Source organism: Macaca nemestrina, chromosome 7 (genome assembly GCF_043159975.1).
Source record: "Macaca nemestrina isolate mMacNem1 chromosome 7, mMacNem.hap1, whole genome shotgun sequence".
Lineage (NCBI taxonomy): Eukaryota > Metazoa > Chordata > Mammalia > Primates > Cercopithecidae > Macaca > Macaca nemestrina.
The window spans coordinates 50,824,587-50,846,154 of NC_092131.1; the positions used below are offsets into that span (position 1 = coordinate 50,824,587).

The following is a 21,568-nucleotide window of genomic DNA, read 5'->3' on the forward strand; positions in this document are numbered from 1 at the left end:
GGTATTTCCCTATCCCCAAAATCCTTTTGCTTCAGCTTTTCTCGTGGCTGGCTTTTCAGTCATCTGATCCCAGCTAAGATGTTATCTTCTCAGAGAGACCATTGCTGATCACTGTAGCTAAAGTAGCTCTCTTCTCCCAGCCCAGTTATCCTCATTATCTTATCATTGCATTAACTTTTTTTATAGCACTTACCACAATGAAATTTTTGTCTGTTAATGCCTGCCTCCACTCACCAGAATTCATTCATTTAACACATGCTTATTAAATGCCTACTCCTGCACTTGTGGAGTTTACATGCTTATGGAGAAGATAGACAAATGATTAGAAAGTGCAATGAAGAAAAATAAAACTGAGTAAGGGATTAAAAAATTTTAAACAGTGTGTATATATAATAATTTTGATATGCCCTTATTTTTATTTTTGAGACAGAGTCTCGCTCTGTCACCCAGGCTAGCATGCAGTGGCACAGTCATGGCTCATGGCAACTTTGAACTCCTGGGCTCAAGCAATACTCCTGCCTCAGCCTCCTGAGTAGCTATAACTATAGGTGCATGCCACTGCACCCAGCTAATTTTTTCTTTTTTTGTAGAGATGGGGTCTTGCTGTTTTGTAGAGATGGGGGCCTAGGCTGTTCTTGAACTCTTGACTCCAAGCGATTCTCCCTCCTCAGCCTCTCAATAATTTTTTGTTTTGATTTAAACTGTTTTCCTAAAGGTTTCTTTTCCTACTAACTTATGCTACTGCTGGACTGTTTGTGTGTGCCAGTTTTTCTGTAATTATTGAATATTCTTTAAAAATTTTAATTTCATGGTTAAAAACATACATCGTAGCTGAGTTCTGATGCCTATAAAGAAAAAAAGTACGTCAGTATTACCTTAATTTTTATGTCTTTCATTAATAACAATGATTCATATTTTCTACATATGTATTGATTTTTTTTCTCTTGTAAAGTTTATTTGTTATTGGAGCCTTCAGTTTTCTTACCAGTTGGTAATCTTGTCTTTTACTTGGGTGGGGGAGGGGAACACCTTTATTTTCCATTATTAAGACAAAAAAATCATTGTCCTGTAAAGAACTCTAGGTATCAAGCCTGTATTTTCTCATTAGCTATGCATATTTTCTTTAGTCTCTTAAGTCTTTTAGCTAGAAACATAAACATCTAGGACCTTAGAGTTCATCTGTTATTCTTTACAAAAAGGAGGAAATGGAAATCCAGAGGTCAGCTGACATTTTGAGGTCAGAATATGGAGTGGCTTGATTCCCTTTTTATTTTATTCTGAATAAATTCCAGAATAAAATCAGGTATGTAATCTGTAGATAGAACATTTTGAGTATTTTTGAGAAAATAGTGTAGAGTACAGTAAGTGAAATGTGTCAGTTTAGGCATATTACTATGGCAGCAGTATCTAGGATAAAAGATAAAGAGACTTTAATGAGGAAGACCAATGAGAGAATTATTCGAACTATTATCAGAGATAAAGAGGCCTGGTTATAAGAAATATGTGGAGATATATTCATGGCTCACGTGAATCATGAAGGCAAAGTAGATAGATGGTGAACATTGGGCGTAAAAATAACTTTGGATGAGTTTTACTAGTATAAGCTTAGCTTGATTTTCCTCTTCTGTCCACAGAAGTCATTACTGATGTATTAAAACAGTGGTTTCATTTATGTTATAGATTAAAAAACCACATTCTTTTTTTCTGTTGCCAAGATGAATTTCTTCAAGGATGATTCTAACATATGTATGCTTTCTGGTTTTAGGAATTCCCTCTTCAGATTCTAGGAATGCAAATCTTTATTTTTTGGATGTTGTGCAACAGGCCAATACTATTTTTCATCTTTTTGACAAACAGTTTAATGATCACCTTATGCCACTAATAAGGTTAGTCAAATTATCTGATTTTCATTGATATTTCAGTGACTGTTACAGCATTCTACATAATATTCTATGTGTATTTTCATTAAATTTAAAAAGTACATGTTCACAAAAATGTCAGACTGGACAAGTGGAATGAAATAAAAATATAAAAATTCCTAGGAAATAAAACATTAAATATTGTTTCTTCTTGCATTTCTGTTTTCTCTTTCCACTATATTATTAATTTTGGTGTATTTCAAAAGATTTAATCTGTCACAAACCTAAATCTGAAATCTCATGTGAAAGAGGACCTCCAGCTTAGTGAAACTCAGCAAATTTGACATCTTTTAAAAGATCTCATAGACAAAGTCCATGTACCCACTTGTTATAAAGACATACAAAAAATTTTATAAGATTAATAGGACAGATTTTAATGAGGCATTAAGTAAAGTTTGGTTTATATCTTCATATCAATTTATGTGAACTTATAAAACATTTGAGAATCAAATAAGATGGTGTATATGTGAACATGCTTTACAAAATTCTCTTTAGCACTATTATGTAAGAGGAAAAATATTCATATAAAATTTTTTGACTTTTTGTTATAAACACTGACATGCCAAGAATAGTCCAGAAACAGTCTCAAAGATAACAGTCACTTGTAATCCCTGAGTCATACTTTGAAAGGAAATTTACTTTTCAAGATCTGTTATACCACATAGCAGAGAATTCACACAATTATTAGGGTTGCCTATTTCTTAATATTTTGAATGTTTTGACATTCTGATAGCATTCAGAAGGCAAATATGATTGTCAGGTTTTTAAAAATACAAGTGGATTGGCTGTTTCCCTCCAAATTTTATAGTATGATTTACTGTATTCTTAAAACTCTGGTGATGCTAGTCTATAGCTTTTGTTGGTGTTACACTAGATATTTGTTTATAAAGAAAACCAAATAATTCCACAATTTTAAAGTCACATTTATATTCTTGAGAGATGTCTCCTCAGAGATCAAAATAACAAATTTAAGTGGTCCTCTTCCTTAGTCTATTATAATGAATTGGGCATAGTGAATGCTAAATAATTACTTTGCTTCTTATATGCTTCTTGGATTTGTTAACAATATTAATGCATGTATATGGATGTATTTATAAATGTATACAATGTAATACACATCGATGTAAGAAAAACTTTTAGAAAATCTCAGATTATTAATATGACTCTTTTTCCATTTTAAATATACAATAGCTCTTCTCCTAAGTTATCTGAATGCCTTCAGAAGAAAAAAGAAATAATTGAACAAATGGAGATGAAATTGGATACTGGCATTGACAGGCAAGTTGTTGGTTTTGTCTCTTGCATTTTTTAAAATTATAAAAACACCATATTATAGCAGCATGCAAATACTTTGTAGAGAAGAAAAATATTTATCTTAATTCCACCATATTGCTACAACATTTGATAAAAAAAAAAATTATTTTTACATATTGCCTTCATCCTTATTAGAATGCTGTTTTTATTGGATCCTGAAGTTTTTTACTTTGGCCTATCTTGGCATTTAACATACCTTCCTCACTAAGCTTAATCATTTCTAGCTTTTGATTTAAAGTGAGAAGTATGTGACGTTTTTCAGTTAAACACTTAGAGGCCATTGTAGGATTATTAATTGTCCTAATTTCAATGTTACTGTGTTTCAAGGAATAGGGAGGCCCAAGGAGAGGCAGAGAGACAGGGAAATAGCCATTAACTGGAGTAATCAGAACACACACTATATTTGTCAGTTAGGTTCACTGTCTTATATGGGTATGGTTTGTGACCCAAAACAATTAAAATAGTAACATCAAAGATCACTGATCACAGATCACCATAACAGATTTAGCAGTAATGAAAATGTTTTAAATATTGTAAGAATTACCAAAATGTGACACAGAAACACAAAGTGAGCCCATGCTATTGGAAAAATGGCACTGATAGACTTGCGTTGCCACAAGCCTGCAACTTGTAAAAAAACAAACAAAACAAACCACAGTATCTGTGAAACACAATCAAATGAAGCAGAATAAAACAAGGTATGCCTGGATAATCAGAAGTGGGGTTGTTGGATCATATAGTAGCTCTGTTTTTAAGTTTTTGAGGAATTTCCATACTTTTCCATAATGGCTGTACCAATTTACATCCCCATCAACAGTGTACAAATGTTCTCTTTTATCTACACTCTTGATAATGCTTGTTATCTATTGCCTTTTTGAAAAGAGCCATCCTAACGGGTGTAAAGTGATAATTGATTGCATTTTCCTGATTACTAGTGATGTTGAGCACCTTTTCATATACCTGTTAGCCATCTTTATGTCTTCTTTCAAAAATTTTTATTCAGGTTCTTTGCCTTTAATCATTGGATCATTTATTTTTTTGCTATTGAGTTGTTTGAGTTCCTATATTTGGAGTGTTAAACCCCTCTGAGATGTACGGTTTACAAATATTTCCTTCCATTTCATAGGCTGTTAATTATTTCCTTTGCTGTGCAGAAACTCTTTAGTTTGATGCAATCTCATTTGTCTTTGTTTCTGTTGCCTCTGCTTTTGAGGCCATATCCAAAAGGTCATTGCCAACACCAACGTCAAGAAACTTTTTTCTTATGTTTTCTTCTACTAGTTTTATAGTTGTGGGTCTTATATTAAATGTAATTCATTTTGAGTTGATTTTTTTTTGGTGTAGTGTAAGATAAAGGTGTCATTTCATTTTCCTGTGTGTAGATATCCAGTTTTCCAGCACCATTTATTGAGGAAACTATCCTTTCCCTATTGTGTGTTCTTGGCACCCTTGTTAAAGAGCAGTTGACCATAAATGGATGGATTTATTTCTGGGCTCTGTATCCTGTTCCATTGGGCTGTGTATCTGTTTTTATGACGGTATCATACTGCATTAATTACTGTAGCTGTATAATATATTTTCTAACCAAGAAGTACAATGCTTCCAGTTTTGTTCATTCTCAAAATTGTTTTGGCTATTCAGGATTTTTTCTGGTTCCATAAGAATTTTAGTGTTTTTTTTTTTTCCTATTTCTGTGAAAAATGCCATTGGAATTTTGATTGGGAATGCATTGACTCTAAATTGCCTGGGGTAGCATGGACGTGTTAACAATATTATTTCAAGCCCTAAATACGAGATATGTGTCCATTTACTTGTTTCTTTTGGCAATGTTCTGAAGTTTTTTCAGTGTATAAGTCTTTTACTTCCTTGGTTAATTCCTAAATATTTTATTCTTTTTCATGCTATTGTAAATGGGATTTTTTTTTTCTTTTTTTTTTGGATAGTTTGCTGATAATGTTTAAAAACAACTGATTTTTGTGTGATGATTATCTTGCAACTTTACTGAATTCTTTTATTCTATTTTTGATGGAGTCTAAAATTTAGAGTTTTCTCTAAGATCATATCATCTGCAAAGAGACAGTTTTACTACTTTCTTTCCAATTTAGATGTCTTTTATTTCTTTTTCTTGCCTAAGTGCTCTGGCTAGGATACCCACTACTGTGTTGAAAGGAAGTGGTGAGAGTGGACATCCTTCTTGTTCCTGATGTTAGTTAGAGGAAAAGCTTTGAGCTTTTCACTATGGAGTTTGATATTAGTTGTGGGCTTGTCATATATGATCTTTATTATCTTTAGGTATATTCCTTCTATACCTAATTTGTTTGCAAGTCTTTGTCATGAAAGAGTGTTGAATTTTACCAGAAGTGGTTTTTTTTTCACATTGTCAGACAATCATATGATTTTTATCCTTCATTCTGTTAATGTGGTCTGTCACATTTATAGATCTGCATATGTTGAACCATCCTTGAATCTCAGGGATAAATTCTGTTTGATTATGGGGTATGATCCTTTTAGTATGCTATTGAATTTAGTTTGCTAGTTTTTTTTTTTTTTTTTTTTTTTTTTTTTAACATCTTTATTCATCAGGGATATTGGCCCGTAATTTTCTTACCTGTATTGTCCTTCTCTGGCTTTGGTATCACTGTAATGCTGTCTTTGTAAAATGAGTTTGAAAGTGTTACAAGTTCTTCCATTGGTTGAAAAAGTTTGAGAACGATTGGTGTTAATTCTTCTTCTTCTTCTTCTTCTTCTTCTTCTTCTTCTTTTTTGAGACGATGTCTCCATCTTTCCAGGCTGGAGACCAGTGGCGCAATCCTGGCTCACTGCAACCTCCACCTCCCTGGTTCAAGCAATTCCCCTTGCCTCACCCTCCTGAACAGCTGGAATTACAGGTGCACACCACCATACCCAGCTAATTTTTTGTATTTTTAATAGAGACGGGGTTTTACCGTGTTGGCCAGACTGGTCTTGAACTCCTGACCTCAGTCAATCCACCCGCCTCAGCCTCCCAAAGTGCTGGGCTTACAGGTGTGAGCCACCGCGCCCAGCCAATTCTTCTTTTAATGTTGGGTAGAATTCACTAGTAAGGCCATCTGGTCCTGGGATTTTTCTGACTTCAGCAGGAACTCTGTCTCTTAATCTCTTCATCTTCTGCCAATCTATTATCCTTTTCCTAGCTTTATTTCTTTAGTTATTATGCTTATATCACTTGGTCCATCTTTTGAATTACTTTCTTGAAATACCCTAAAGTACATTTCCTTCAAACACAACTGTCTTACAGACCCTAACCTCTGATAGGTGCAGTCTCTTTTATTCCCATAACTGGTTGGCTCCTCGCTGTTGGAGAATATCACATAACATATACGTTATTAGTACCACTGCAAATCCACGCTTTCATTTCTCAGTTGAGTCTTTAGTACCTCTTATCCATCCTTCTTTTTTTTTTTTTTTTTTTTTGAGACGGAGTCTCGCTCTGTCGCCCAGGCTGGAGTGCAGTGGCACGATCTCGGCTCACTGCAAGCTCCGCCTCCCGGGTTCACGCCATTCTCCTGCCTCAGCCTCCCGAGTAGCTGGGACTACAGGCGCCCACAACCACGCCCGGCTAATTTTTTGTATTTTTAGTAGAGACGGGGTTTCACCGTGGTCTCGATCTCCTGACCTTGTGATCCGCCCGCCTCAGCCTCCCCATCCTTCTGATTGTCCTTACACAGTGCGACTCAGCGTTGCTCCTACCTGTTTTTCCCAACCTTGTCAATTCTTCGTAAGTTCCCTATCTCCACTGGAAGCATTCTGTACACATTCAGCATCCCTAATCCAAAAATTCAAAATAAAAATGCTTCAAAATTTGAAACCTGAAACTTTTTGAGTGCTGAAATTGCCCTACAAGTGGAAAATTTTACACCTGATCTCATGTGACAGGGCACAGTCAAAATACAGATGCACAGCACATGGTTTATTTGAGTACTCCCAAGGGAAAAAAGACCCTCCCAACCCTCTTCAGCTGTGATAAATATTTTCTGTGCATGTCCGAATTCCACCCGCCCCCCCACAATAAGCATGCCTACAAAGAATAATAAAATGGCATGTGTGTAGGCTGGACATGCCAGTGGTAGGTTGCTCACAATGCCCCACATGCAGCTGAGACCTGTGTGTATTACTCACTGTGTGTGTGCTTTTTTTTTTCTCCTTATTCTGTGCTCTGTGGTATAAAGATGTGAAATCTCAAAAAGGCCTGCAGATACCCCTGTGGTTAACAGTGGTAAGAAAAAGAGGAAGTTTATCCTTTTGTTTGTTTTTGTTTTTTGAGGTGGAGTCCCTCTCTGTCGCCCAGGCTGGAGTGCAGTGGCGTGATCTTGGCTCTGTTCAACCCCTGACTCCTGGGTTCAAGCAATTCTCCTGCCTCAGCCTCCCGAGTAGCTGGGACTACAGGTGCACGCCACCGTGCCCAGCTAATTTTTTGTATTTTTAGTGGAGACAGGGTTTTGCTATGTTGGCCAGACTGGTCTTGAACTCCTGGCCTTAAGTGACCCACCTGCCTCAGCCTCCCAAAGTGCTGGGATTACAGGCGTGAACTACTGCACTCAGCCTGTTTATCTTTCTAAAAAATTTTTTTGTGGCCAGGTGCAATGGCTCACTCCTGTAATCCTAGCACTTTGGGAGGCTAAGGTGGGTGGATCACCTGACGTCAGGAGTTCGAGACCAGACTGGCCAACATGGTGAAACCCTATCTCTACTAAAAATACAAAAATTGGTCAGGCATCGTGGCAGGCACCTGTAATCCCAGCTACTCGAGAGGCTGAGGCAGGAGAATTGCTTGAACCCAGCAGTCAGAGGTTGCAGTGAGCCAGGATCACGCCACTGCACTCCAGACTGGGCAACAAGAGCAGAACTCCGTCTCAAAAAATGAATAAATAAATAAATAAATAAAAATAAAAATAATTTGTTTAGAGACCATGGTCTTACTCTGTCACCCAGGCTGGTGTGCAGCGGTGTAATCATAGCTCACTGCAACTTTGAACTCCTGGGTTCACACAGTCCTCCCACCTCAGCCTCTTGAGTAGCTCAGATCACAGATGCACACCACCATACTCAGCCTTTTTTTTTTTTTTTTTTTTTTAATGTAGAGATAGAGTCTCATTATGTTGTCCAGGCTATTTTTGAACTCCTGGGCTGAAGTGATCCTCCCACTTCAGCCTCACAAAGTGCTGGGATTACAGGTGTGAGTCACCATACCTAGCAGCACTTATGTTTATCAAAGCTGTTGGACAAAAAGGATGGTGGTGTAAGTGTGAAATGTATTACAGAAGAGTATGGTATTGAAATGACCACCATATATTACCTGAAGAAACAGAAGGAGAAACTCTGTGCTGAAAGTGATGAACGGAAGTTAATGAAAAATATAAAAACACTACATAAAGCTAAAAGTGAAGATCTTGATTATGTATTGAAAGAGTGGATCTGTCCGCATTGCAATGAATACATTGCCACTTAATGGTATGGTGATGATGAAACAAAGATCTATCACAATGAATTGAAAATTGAAGGGAATCATGGCTATTCAATAGGCTGTTTGCCAAAAGTTAAGAACAGACACGGCATTATGTTTTCAAAGGTTTGTTGTGATAAAGCATCTGCTGGTCATGAAGCAGCAGAGAAATTCCTTAATGAGTTTGCCAAGGTTATTGCTGATGAAAATCTGGTGTGAGAATAAGTCTATAATGTTGATGAAACACTACTATTTTGGCATTACTGCCCCAGGAAGACACTGACAATACAGGTGATAAGATGGCTTTTACAGAAATTGAGGATGCCAAGGGCGGAGTAACTGTGCTGGGGTGTGCTAATGCAGCAGGCATGTAGAAGTGTAAGCTTGCTGTAATAGGCTGAAGCTTGCATCTTCATTGTTTCCAAGGAATGAATTTCTTGTTGGGTCCACTGTTATGCTAACAGAAAGGCATGGATAACCAAGGGTGTCTTTTCTGATTGGTTTTACAAACGTTTTTTACTAGTGGCTTGCACATACTGCAGAAAAGCTGGACTGGATAACAACTACAAGATTTTGTTATTCCTTGACAACTGTTCGTGTCATACTTTTTCCCAAATGTGACTTTATTCAGTCTTCTGACCAAGGTATCTTTAGATCAATGAAGAGTAAATATAGAAACACTTTCTTGGGTGGGCATGGTGGCTCAAGCCTATAATTCCAACACTTTGGAAGGCTGAGGCAGGAGGATCACTTGAGCCCAGGAGTTTGAGACCAGCCTAAGGCAACATAGTAAGACCCTGTCTCTACCCGCCCAAAATTTAAGAATTAGACAGGTGTTCTGGCATGTGCCTGTAGTTCCAGCTACTCAGGAGGCTGAGTTGGGTGGATCACTTGAGCCTGGTATGTCCAGGCTGCAGTGAGCAATCATCACACTGCATTTATCCTGGGTGATGGAGTGAGACCCTGTCTCAGAACACTTTCTTTTTTTTTTTTTTTTTTTTTTTTTTTGGAGACAGAGTCTTGCCCAGGCTGGAGTGCAGCAACGCCATCTCAGGTCACTGCAACTTCATCTTCCCAGGTCAAGCAATTCTTCTGCCTCAGCCTCCTGAGTAGCTGGTACTACAGGCACCCACCACCACGCCTGGCTAATTTTTGTATTTTTAGTAGAGACAGGGTTTCACCAGGTTGGCCAGTCTTGTCGAACTCCCGCCCTCAAGCTATCCTTTCACCTTGGCCTCTCAGAACACTTTCTTGAACAGCATACTAGCAACGGTGAACAGAGGTAGGAGTATGGAAGGTTTTCAAAATGAGTTGAGCATGAAAGATGCTGTATATGCTATTGCCAGTGCTTGGAACACAGTGACTAAAGACAGTGATGCATGCCTGGCACAACCTCTGGCCTTCAGCTATGTTCAGTGAAGAGGATGAACAAGGTAGTGACTTTGAAGATTTCCATATTTCAAGTGAGAAAAAAGTGATGTCTGACTTCTTACGTATACAAAAAATAATACATTTAGAGTCTTATCAGTAAGTTGGATGAAGTGAATATCAAATAATTTTTAACATCAGTGAGACTCCAGTTGCTCATTCATGGACTGGTAGTGAAATAGCCAAAGTGGTTCTAAATCAAGGTGATTGTGATAATAGTGACAAAGTAATGTTGCTAACACTGCAGAAAAAATGCCTGTAGATTATATGGTGAAAATGTGCAATGGACTTATAAAAAAAGTACAGCAGTGTACATTCATAACAGAACAAGAAGTCATATCAGTTTACAAAATCAAATAGAGACTTCTAAGACAAAAACCGTTATTAATGAGGCAGATAACTCCAGAGGAAACTTTTAAGAAGCCATCCAGCAGAATATCTCCTCATCCAAAGAGGTCCTGCTTTCTGGTCTCTCAACTACTTCTGATGTTTCCTGTCACCTAAAAAAATAAAATGTAGGATAGAGTAACCTTTTCATGAAAGCACAGCATCGTAGGTGGAGACTGAAAACCTGCTACCTTGTTTGTTGTTGTTTAATAGGCAATACAGGTATTGTGGTGATGTTACTGTGCTGTTTGGTTACCTTAAACGTTATTTTTTCTCTGTATGAATGGCATGTCATCTTTTTTACTGTTAAGTACTTATGTGTGAATAAGTATAAGAAAATGATTGCTTACTGGTAGCATATAAATTCAGAGTCAGGAATGATGGTGATGCCAGACAGCCATGGATTGTCCACATGGGTGTCTGAGATAGTGACATCTTTGCTTTCTGATGGCTCAGTGAACATAAATGTTTCATGTATAAAACTATTAAAATATTTTATAAAATTACTCTCAGTCTACATGTATAAGATGTATATGAAACATAGATGAATTTTGTGTTTAGAATGGGTCCCATCCCCAAGGTATCTTATTATGTATATACAAATATTCCAAAATCTGAAAAATTTCAAAATCCAAAACACTTCTGGTCCCAAGAATTTTGAGAAAGGGGTAGTTAACTTGTATGTGGTTTTTGCCTTTGAAGATCCTTAGTTGTTAAGAAATTAAACTAGTGACAGGCTTCTGAGATCTTTGAATCTTGAAGTATTGCACAAAGAATTTTTGCCCTCTGTTTTGAGCAGAAAGATAATAAAACCAAGAGCTCTTTCATATTAAGATCTAGAGCTGACTTTTTCTAATATCTAAAGTTTACCAATAGTGAAAGAGTTTTATGGTGATAGGATATTAAATAACTGATTTAATTTAGCATAAATAATATAATTAAATATAAACATAGAATAAGTTAGATGAGTTAAAGAATGTTGTGTTCTCAATTCTCTAGGACATTAAATTGTATGATTGGACAGATGAAGCATATTTTGGCTGCAGAACAAAAGAAAACAGATTTTAAGCCAGAAGATGAAAACAATGTTTTGATTCAATATACTAATGTGAGTAAAATGATTCAATTTGTTAATACTTTGCTAACATTTTCATTGGTGTATCCTACTGTGCCCTAGATTTTTTTCTTTTATACTTACAGATTAATGAGAAACTTATGTATTTCCTCTTTAGCTAAGCTGGTATACATTTCTGTGTAATAAGTGTAGAAAAACTTTTATAGGCTTGTGTAAAAGTCTGTGCTTACGTAAGAAAACAAGTGGAGAAGATTAAAAATTCCATGGATGGGAAGAATGTGGATACAGTTTTGATGGAACTTGGAGTACGTTTTCATCGACTTATCTATGAGCATCTTCAACAATATTCCTACAGTTGTATGGGTGGCATGTTGGCAATTTGTGATGTAGCTGAATATAGGAAGTGTGCCAAAGACTTCAAGGTATGTATACACAAAAACATCAATCTTGCAAATAAGCCCAGGAACATAAGTCAGATCATTAAAAATCACTATTTACTTATAATTAGTGAAAGGTTTATAACTTTTGTTGATATTGTATGAGATAGATTAACACATTCTACCTGAAACAGTGTTGTTCCAGTCATTTTCTTTTAATTTTAAATTTTAAATTTTATTTTATTTTCCAGAGACAGGGTTTCACAGTGTTGCCCAGGCTGGTCTCTCCTGGGCTCAAGTGATCCGCTGCCTCAGCCTCCCAAAGTGCTGGGTTTACAGGAATGAGCCACCACACGTGGCCCACATATTTAATATTAAACACATTTTTGCTTCACGGTGTATTTTCAGTTCCACAGTCTTTGACTTATTGACATCCATGACTAATGCTGTATATGTCACACATTAGGAAAATAACGTTGTCTTCATTTATGTCCCTCTGAATTTTTCTGTAACATTTAAATTATGAAAAATGCTATATATTAATAACTAGTTTTAGTCCACTGAAGTATATATGATTGTTATATTGAAGAGAATTGACATATGAATCTTTTTGAAATATTATAGTAAGTTTATTTAACTACGAAATCTTTAAGTTTTAATGCTTTGTGATCTTTAAAAAAATTCTAATATGTTGAACTCCACGCACACTAGTAAGTCCCACCTGACAGTATGTAAGAAGTTAGAAGCTAATTGTAAAACTGGAAACTGTTTTGTTTCAATGTTACTTTCTTTCTTCTCTCAATTCAGATTCCAATGGTATTACATCTTTTTGATACTCTGCATGCTCTTTGCAATCTTCTGGTAGTTGCCCCAGATAATTTAAAGCAAGTCTGCTCAGGAGAACAACTTGCTAATCTGGACAAGAATATACTTCACTCCTTCGTACAACTTCGTGCTGATTATAGATCTGCCCGCCTTGCTCGACACTTCAGCTGAGATTGAATTTACAAAGGAATTCAATGTCAATTCCTTTACAGAGGAATTTCTTGTACTTCAGCAGGCCTCGGTTGATAGAAAGCACAGGAGATACCTTACGACACAGCCAACATTTTGTGAAACAGTGACTGGAACAAAACAGCAGCCATACTTACCTTTGAGGTTTTATTTAAAGTTTGGATACCACTAACTATATTTTGCTTTTTTACCCTTATGTTGAATTTTAATTCCATTCTTGAATGTAGAAATTTCAGATTCTTTAAAACTACATGTCACTGTTTTCATCCTAGAAAATGTTGCTGTCAGAAGGCAAAGGAAATGTTACCAGTGTTTTCGGTTCTTGTACCTTTAACATATTCCATTTAGAAATTTTGCCATTCTGTTTTCCATTAATAATGGGCAAAATACAGGAAAACTACATTTATTATTCCTCAGTTTTTAATGACCTTTTCAGCATCAATTGTTAATCAGGTTATTTTAGGTTTTCATAAATAATTTTTTTGCCTCTTTCAAAAGGTTAACAATTAAGTTTACTTTCTGTAGTTGGTTGATTGGATTTTTTTCTGAGGGACAACATTAGTACTAGTCCAAAAAATGTCATAAACTGAACTAAAATGATGAAATATTTTATGTAGACATTAGGAGTGGATCAGAATACTTCTGCTTTCTGGGTAAAACTTAAAAGTTTACTATTTCTTATTTGGTAAATAGATTTTAAGCCAATTCTAGTAAGAAATTGATAAAACTACCTTATTTTATATTTCACTTAAGGTGGAGGACCTTAACTAAAGGACCATATTTATTCATTATTTTAATATTATAAGGGAAGTAAAAAAAGTGAGGTATAGTCTAAATAGTGCATATAAGAAATATTGACAGTGTTTAGCAACAATGCAGCCCTTTAAGATTTTCTGTTGTAATGCTAAACTTGAATAAGATGGAATGGCTGAATATGTGGTTAGTCTTTTATTTTAAGAGGAATTGATAGATTTGGAGATGAGCTTTGCAAAGACTGGTTGCTTTTCATGTCTAGAGGTCTGTCATTGTCCTTTTTCAAAGCATTTCTGAAGTTATTCCTACTTGGATATAGTTAATGGAATTGACTTAATTTGATGACGTATTAAATCACTTATAAAATTTTGAACATCAAGTGAAAATTTAGAAAGGCCATTGCTATTCTATAAACCTTGTAAACTTGCTCTGGGAGAATGCATTCTAAATTATATGTAATGTTTCAGCTCCCATCGTGTTGTTCATAGTCTTCTAGGAACAGGATAAACTTAAGTGTTACTCTTGGCATTTTTTCTTTAATACAGGCTTTTAGGCCTGTTTTTGGAAAACTGCTTTTTTTCTGAGAACCTTAATCTGAATGTCATCAACTTTACCAAACCTTCTAAGTCCAGAGCTAACTTAGTACTGTTTAAGTTACTATTGACTGAATTTTCTTCATTTTCTGTTTAGTTCAGTGTTAACAAGGTAAGCAAGGGAATGAAGTATACCAACTTTTTTCAAAGAATTTTAGGACATATATGACAGCTTTAGAAGGCTGTCTTGTTTTCTAGCCAAGGAAAAGCCAGAACAGGTTTTGGATACTAGAGAAAGTCATATGCTTGTACTATTGCCATTTTAGAAAGCTCTGATGTGAATTCAAATTTTACCTCTGTTACTTAAAGCCAACAATTTTAAGGCAGTAGTTTTACTGGCCATTTAAGCTCTTTGTACAGTGTCAATTTGTAAAAAAGAAAAAACGAAAAAAAATCTCAAATAAAACATGAGATAACATTTTAAGACTTCCAAATCAGAGAAGTGCTTCAAATTATTTTGTTTGGATTAATTTTTAAAATGTAAAGCATATACTTGTTGCTTAGTTCTTTTGTTAATTATTTTCATGCTTGAGTTCTGTGCAATATTTTCTATTATGTCCGTTGATAGGACAGTGGCAAAATTCATAAGTGAATACTTAATTTAGAAGTGTTAACATTAATGCTCAATAAACAAATTCCCTGCAGTTGTTTTTTTTATTTCACTCTTTTTATATTTTAGAGCCATCCATCCTGAATTTTATAAATGATTTTTTATTTAAAAATTTAAGATTTTAAAATTTTTTCACAGCATAGGTCTTCTCACTTTCTTTTTTAGTAAAAAATACTGACTATATAAATAAGACTAGAAATTTATCCTAAACAGATGGTCTTTCTCTAAGGGGGAAAAAAAATGTGTCATGTGAAGCAATATGCATTCTTGGTATTCTGATTTTTTAAGTGTTTTCATATTTATAGCCATCACAAAATTTTGTCCAAAGTGTATGGCTCAGAAGAGATGATCAATAAGTAAAATGTTTTTCATTTGCACATGGTAAAATTTTAGGTAGAGAATGGAGCTTTGTATAATTGGTAGCTTTAACCAACATTTACATAAATGCAATCTTTGCAGTATTACACAATACCACATGAGCTAATATGCAGTATTTACATAATGCATTGAATGAAGTTGAAAATACGCTCTAACACACTGCATATTGTTTTCCTAAAATTGAGAAATATCTGAAATGCAGAATATGAGTTTAGTAAAGGAAGCCTACCTTATATAAATTATGATGTTGAAAATGACAGTCAACACCAGAGTAGATGAAGTGTCCTTATGAAGAATTATTAAATAGTAGCTGGATGGATCTTTAGACAGATGACTACCTGACCATTCCAAGACAATATTTAGTCCCATTTTGAGGATTGCCATAGCTGCAAGTCCTTAGAATCTTCCTTATTTTAAAAAGAACTGTCCAAAGTAAGTTAAATTAAAATCTAATTTAAATTAGGTTAATTTATATTACATTGTAGATCATTCTTTTTTTCCCCCTCATTCACTGCTAAGTATTTTGCTTTCTTTTTTTTTTTTTTTTTTTTTTTTTTTTTTTTTTTTTTTTTTTTTTTTTTTTGAGGCGGAGTCTCGCTCAGTAGCCCGGGCTGGGGTGCAGTGGCCGGATCTCAGCTCACTGCAAGCTGCGCCTCCCAGGTTTACGCCATTCTCCTGCCTCAGCCTCCCGAGTAGCTGGGACTACAGGCGCCCGCCACCTCGCCCGGCTAGTTTTTTTGTATTTTTTAGTAGAGACAGGGTTTCACGGTGTTCGCCAGGATCGTCTCGATCTCCTGACCTCGTGATCCACCCGTCTCGGCCTCCCAAAGCGCTGGGATTACAGGCTTGAGCTACCGCGCCCGGCCAGTATTTTGCTTTCTAAGTACTAACCTTCTGGTTCACAGGGAAATAATTTAATTATCAATCAGTAGATTGATTCCAAGTGGAGAATTGACTGCTTCCCTAAAATGCGTTTTTCTTACCTATGATGGTGAATATTTACAAGGATCTGGATAAAGAGCTGTTGATTTTTGAAATGCCACAAAACCCCTTAAAGTGGTGAAGTTCTCAAGGTAGTGGCTAAGGCATGCTTGAACTGTGTTTAAGAGACAGCAGTTCAGTCGGTACATAATTTATTGATGACTAACAAAGCCAACATCTGGGAGATTAACTTTTTTTAATGCAAAAATATTCTGCATATTACCCATATATTACTGAATTTTACATACAAAGCATTTTGTGCTTTCATTCAATTAGTTTAACTGTATTCAGTTTCTGTACTATTTCTCTCTGACCTATCCTGTAATACATTATTATGTACTTTAGAAGAAAAGATCAGTTCATATTGTCAGACTGAATAATTCTATATAAAGTTAAAAGTTAGCAATTTAAAAAATTTTACTGCATAATAAAGATAATTATAGTTACATGTATTGATTTAAGTCTCACACACTGTGCTAATAAGTCCTTTGCATACATTATTTGATTCTAGAGCAACCCTAGGATTTGGGTACTATTATTTCCATTTGACAGATGAAAAACCTAATGCATAGAAAGGTAAGTAGACCAGTCAAGGTCTACAGCTAGTAAAATGCGCAGATTGAAACCTAAATCTTTTCTCGCTCACTTTTAGGTTCTATATGCTATTCTCCTTACATAACATTAAATAGATCCTTTAGTTTGGTAGGTTCATTAGTTTTGCTTAATCGTTTCTTCCAATATGAGTCTTATTGTAGCATTTATATTACAGAGTTGGCATACAGGGTCAATATCTAATTTACTGTTGTGTTTTTCTTAATATGTTCAATGTGTGGTCATACTTTCTAAATTTGATTTTTTTAAATTTTATAAGTGGTCATGAAACTTTAATGTTAAGTTTGTACCTAATAGAAATATGTCTATCACAAATCTTTATTGGTATTATTTTATATACTTTTCTAGCTTGATAATTTTCACAATAGAAAGAGACCAAATATTTGGTACTATATTTTGTGACATAGAAGTAAATGACAACTCTACCTTGGAAGATATGAAGAAATCAGTGTTTTTATGTTCAAAAACTATTAAATGTCATAGGCTTGCCAATTGTGTTAACTATTTAATACGTTGGTAGTTTTTAAATGACTAATGCTGGAGTGAAAATGTAAGGCAAAATATTTAGTATATTAACAGTAGATAGTCATTTTCATGTAATCAGAATTGCATGTTAAGGGTTTTAAAAGCTGTTATAACTCTTACCTTTTATTTCTACCACTGATCAATCATTTCTCTTTACAAATTTAGGGAAGAAACAACTGTTCAAATGTATAGGGGACAGAAACCTGACATTTAGAGAATAGAGATTTTAATTGCCAAATTAGAGCAGTTAGGCTGCCCCTGGGCCTAACAAAATTCCTATTTTTGAACTAGACGCCATGTGTTTTATCATTATTATTTAATAGGTACCATTAACCTTTGTTTTGTGATTAAATATCTACTTTTGGGGGAAAAGATGAGTAATTAAACACGCTCGCCCATTTTCTAAGTGGTTTAGAAGGTCGCAGTCTGCCTCACCATACAAAGCCAGTTTAAATAGGAATATATCACATCATACTTCAAATAGCAGTCAACCTCAGAGGAAAGTCATTTATTCAGAAGGCGTAGATTTTGCTAGACAGCAGTGATGCATTACAAATATATAATTATTTGCACTAATATTTGAGCAGGTGGAATGGATTAGAACATGGTCAACATTATGCTGCTGATAACATGTATTTTTCTATATTAATATGTACTGTGCAACATGTATTAAAATTGTCAATAATTCATTTTAGCCAAGATACTAATATTTATATTACTGTGTTTAAGAGACAGTATCCAACTGAGCCACTTTTAATTTAAAACTCTGAAACTGGAATTAAGTTTACTTTCAAAAATCACTTAAATTACTTTATAATCAGTGAAAGGTCAGTAAAACGTAGAATCATAAGTGCCTAGTGACTTAATAGGAGGAAATATGGAGGGTTAAGAAAGGAAGTAGGAACCTGGAATAAGAAAGTTAAGTTTCTTTTATAGCTCAGATGAGTGACTTTCTTTGTTTTCACCAATGGGAATCTTAAATGAAGAAAGTGTCGTATCCTTTCCAGTTATCTTTATGTTAATAAACTAAGTGATGGTTGGACAGAACTAACAAAGGAATTAGTCTCCAATGGTGGACTTCCAGAGTTTTGAGATTAAACTTTGAGAGGTGAGAAGTCTTCCTGATGCCCCTGTCATCTTAAGTTGGCAGGTGCCTTTAAGTGAGGCCATCCCTCTTTGCCTGCCTATCATTTTAATCTTTATACCGTAACTGGTTCCTTTCAACTGGCCTTTTATTGTAGCACTTTTATCAAGTCTGCAGCTTCCCAGCTACTTGGGAGGCTGAGGTGGGAAGAACACTTGAACCTAGGAGTTCAAGACCACCCTGGGCAACATAGTGAGTCCCTGTTTTTAGAAAAATAACCCTTAGCTTTTTGCTATAGAAAATATCCAAATAGAGTCTCGACAATGCTGGATGTAAAGAAAACTGTGAAGCTACCTCTAAGTATATTGTCTGTAAATACTGTGTACCATTTAGAGGATAACATGGGGGATTTCACATGAAGTTATGTGAGAATATTTTATAAGGAATAATACCCAAGTGCCTCTCCATTATAGTTCTCCAGTAGAATGTATTTTCAATTTTTGCCACAAGGGGGAGAAGTTATTTTTATAGTAATATGTACTTTTTTAATTTTAAAAATAGAACTCACATAACTTTACAGCATCTATGAACATTTTGCTCTCCTAATTATGTGTGTGTGTGCATGTGTGTAAACAAGATTCTGAAAGTCATGCATGGGAAAAATTTCAAAGGAAATTAATAATAAAACCAAAACAGTTTTGAAGAACATGTGCACAGTGGACACAGGAATTGAACAAAGTTTACCATGATTAAAATTATGTTTTCTTAGTTATATATCATATTGAATTTCTTTATCAGCTCTAGTAAGAATCTACTGATTAGTGTTCTGAATTCTGTTTTTTAAAGAAAAAATTTTGAAACAATCTGAGACTTAGAAGGGTTGTAAATACTGTACAAATAAAAATTTTCCCTTTTGAGAATAAGTCACTGTCATGATGCTGCACCATCCTCCAATACTTTTGTATTTCCAAGAAGAATGCTTCGGTATAACTACAATACATCAAAATTGGGAACGTAACATTGACATATTACTAGTCCTCAGACCCCAGTCGAGTTATACTAGCTGTCCTAATTCCTTTTGAGGTTCTCAGTTCAAAATCATGTGTTGCTTTAGGTTGTAGTGTCTCTAGTTTCATTCATTCTGACACAGTTCCACCGTCTTTCCTTGACTTTTGTGACTCCGGACATTTTTATAGATTATAGGGAAGTTCCTTTGTAAAATACCCCTACATTTGGATTTCTGTTTCCCCGTAATTAGATTCTGGTTGTGCTTTTTGGCAGGAGTACCACAGATGCAATTTTGTGTTACTGTTGCATCCTATCACATAGTACACAATTTCAATTTGCCCCATTTCTGATGATGTTCATTTTTATCACTTTCTTAAGGTACTGTTTACCAGGCTTCTGCACTTTATTACTTTTCCCTTTGTAAATATTTTGGAGGTAGGTTTAGTTAATAGATACAGACATATATAGATCCCCCTAGTTTATTTATTTATTTGGAGACAGAGTCGCGCTCTGTTTCCCAAGCTGGAGTGCAGTGGTGCTGTCTCAGCTCACTGCAGTCTCTGCCTGCTGGATTCAAGTGATTCTCCCACCTCAGTCTCCCAAGTAGCTAGGACTACAGGTGCATGCCACCATGCCTAGCCAATTTTTGTATTTGTAGTAGAAATGGGGTTTTGCCGTGTTGGCCAGGCTGGTGTCGAACTCCTTGCCTTAAGTGATCCACCCACCTCAACCTCCCAAAGTGCTGTGATTACAGGTGTGAGCCACCTTAACCAGCCATCCTTTATGTGTGTGTGTGTGTATGTATCCTTCTAATCAGAATTCTCTTGGTATCACTATGTATTCATAGTTTTTTGTTCAGTTGATTATAATCTGTCATTTTACCAAATCTCAAATTATTTCAGTTTGGTCAGAAGAAGCCTCTTCAGGTTGTCTCCTGTGTTGTTTTGGCATGTTCCTGTCATTTTTACAGCACTTTCTTCTGGGCACAACAGGATTTTCCAAGTTCATCTTGTACTTAACTTGCCCTAGCTCTGGAATCAGCCATTCCTCTACCTTTTAGTGAAATTGGCAGTTAGAAACCAAGATTTGTGCATGAGATGTGCTTATTGTTATTGAGATATCCAGCCCTACTCTTTCTCAATAGATAATGCTAGGGGGCTTCATGTGTGTACACACACACACACACATTTTAAATATACACCTGCACACACGCTCCCCTCTGCAACATCTTCCCCACCTCACTTGAGCTTCCATACCCCGTACTGGGCTTCACTTCTCTCAGGAGGAGACCATCCTCATCTCACATAGCTCTTAAAGTTTTGGCTTTAGGACCAAATTGAGGGAATAAGGATGGTCATTGCAGAAATCATGTAAACATTTTAAAATATTAAATTTAAAAATTACAATTTATCACTCAGAAACAACTATATTTTTGGTGGAAGTTTGTTTGTTTTAATGTAGTGAGCAAATTAGTAAAGCTGAATTGAAGAGGGGATAAAGTGTTATGCCCAAGACACAGAACTTACATTTTGAAAGAATTAAATTTGAAATGCATACCGTATGTTTTTCTATTATATAATCTCCTTGCTACTGTAATTGCTATTTAATAACAGAGTTCATCAGAGAAACTGTATGAATGGAAACCTGACCATTAAGTACTGAATACCAATAGGATATTTTTACTAATAAAGTTCAAAGGAAAAATGATCATACAATTGTTGTTTTTGTAGGCCATTAGAAAATATATATGCTAAGAAAGACTTAATGTGAGAAAGGAGTCTCTGGGCTAGATTTGTTATAATAGATGTTACAATAAACTTAATGTGAAATAGGAGTCAAATGGAGGCACAGAAAAGTTAAATAACTTCACAAAAATTATGTATCTAAAAAGTAATAGCATCAGAATTCAAACTTATATCTTTAGACTTCTATAGCCTATGTTTTAACCACTTTGCTCTGTTACCTCTAAGAAGATTTCACAAAGGAGGTCACATTTCAGCTGTGCTTTAAAAAGGCAAGTAGCATTTC

At 35.3% G+C, this 21,568-nt stretch overlaps 1 protein-coding gene across 1 annotated transcript in view; it reads left to right on the forward strand.

The window, feature by feature from the left end:
* LOC105473607 (exocyst complex component 5) overlaps positions 1-21,247 on the forward strand; it is a 69,319-nt gene extending 48,072 nt beyond the window's left edge. The window contains exons 14-18 of the mRNA XM_011727463.2: positions 1,766-1,886; positions 3,111-3,197; positions 11,530-11,638; positions 11,812-12,027; positions 12,790-21,247. Coding sequence (XP_011725765.1) covers positions 1,766-1,886; positions 3,111-3,197; positions 11,530-11,638; positions 11,812-12,027; positions 12,790-12,978 — 722 coding nt within the window. The 3' untranslated portion in view covers positions 12,979-21,247. The remainder of the gene's footprint in view (positions 1-1,765; positions 1,887-3,110; positions 3,198-11,529; positions 11,639-11,811; positions 12,028-12,789) is intronic.
* Positions 21,248-21,568: the final 321 nt, after the last annotated feature.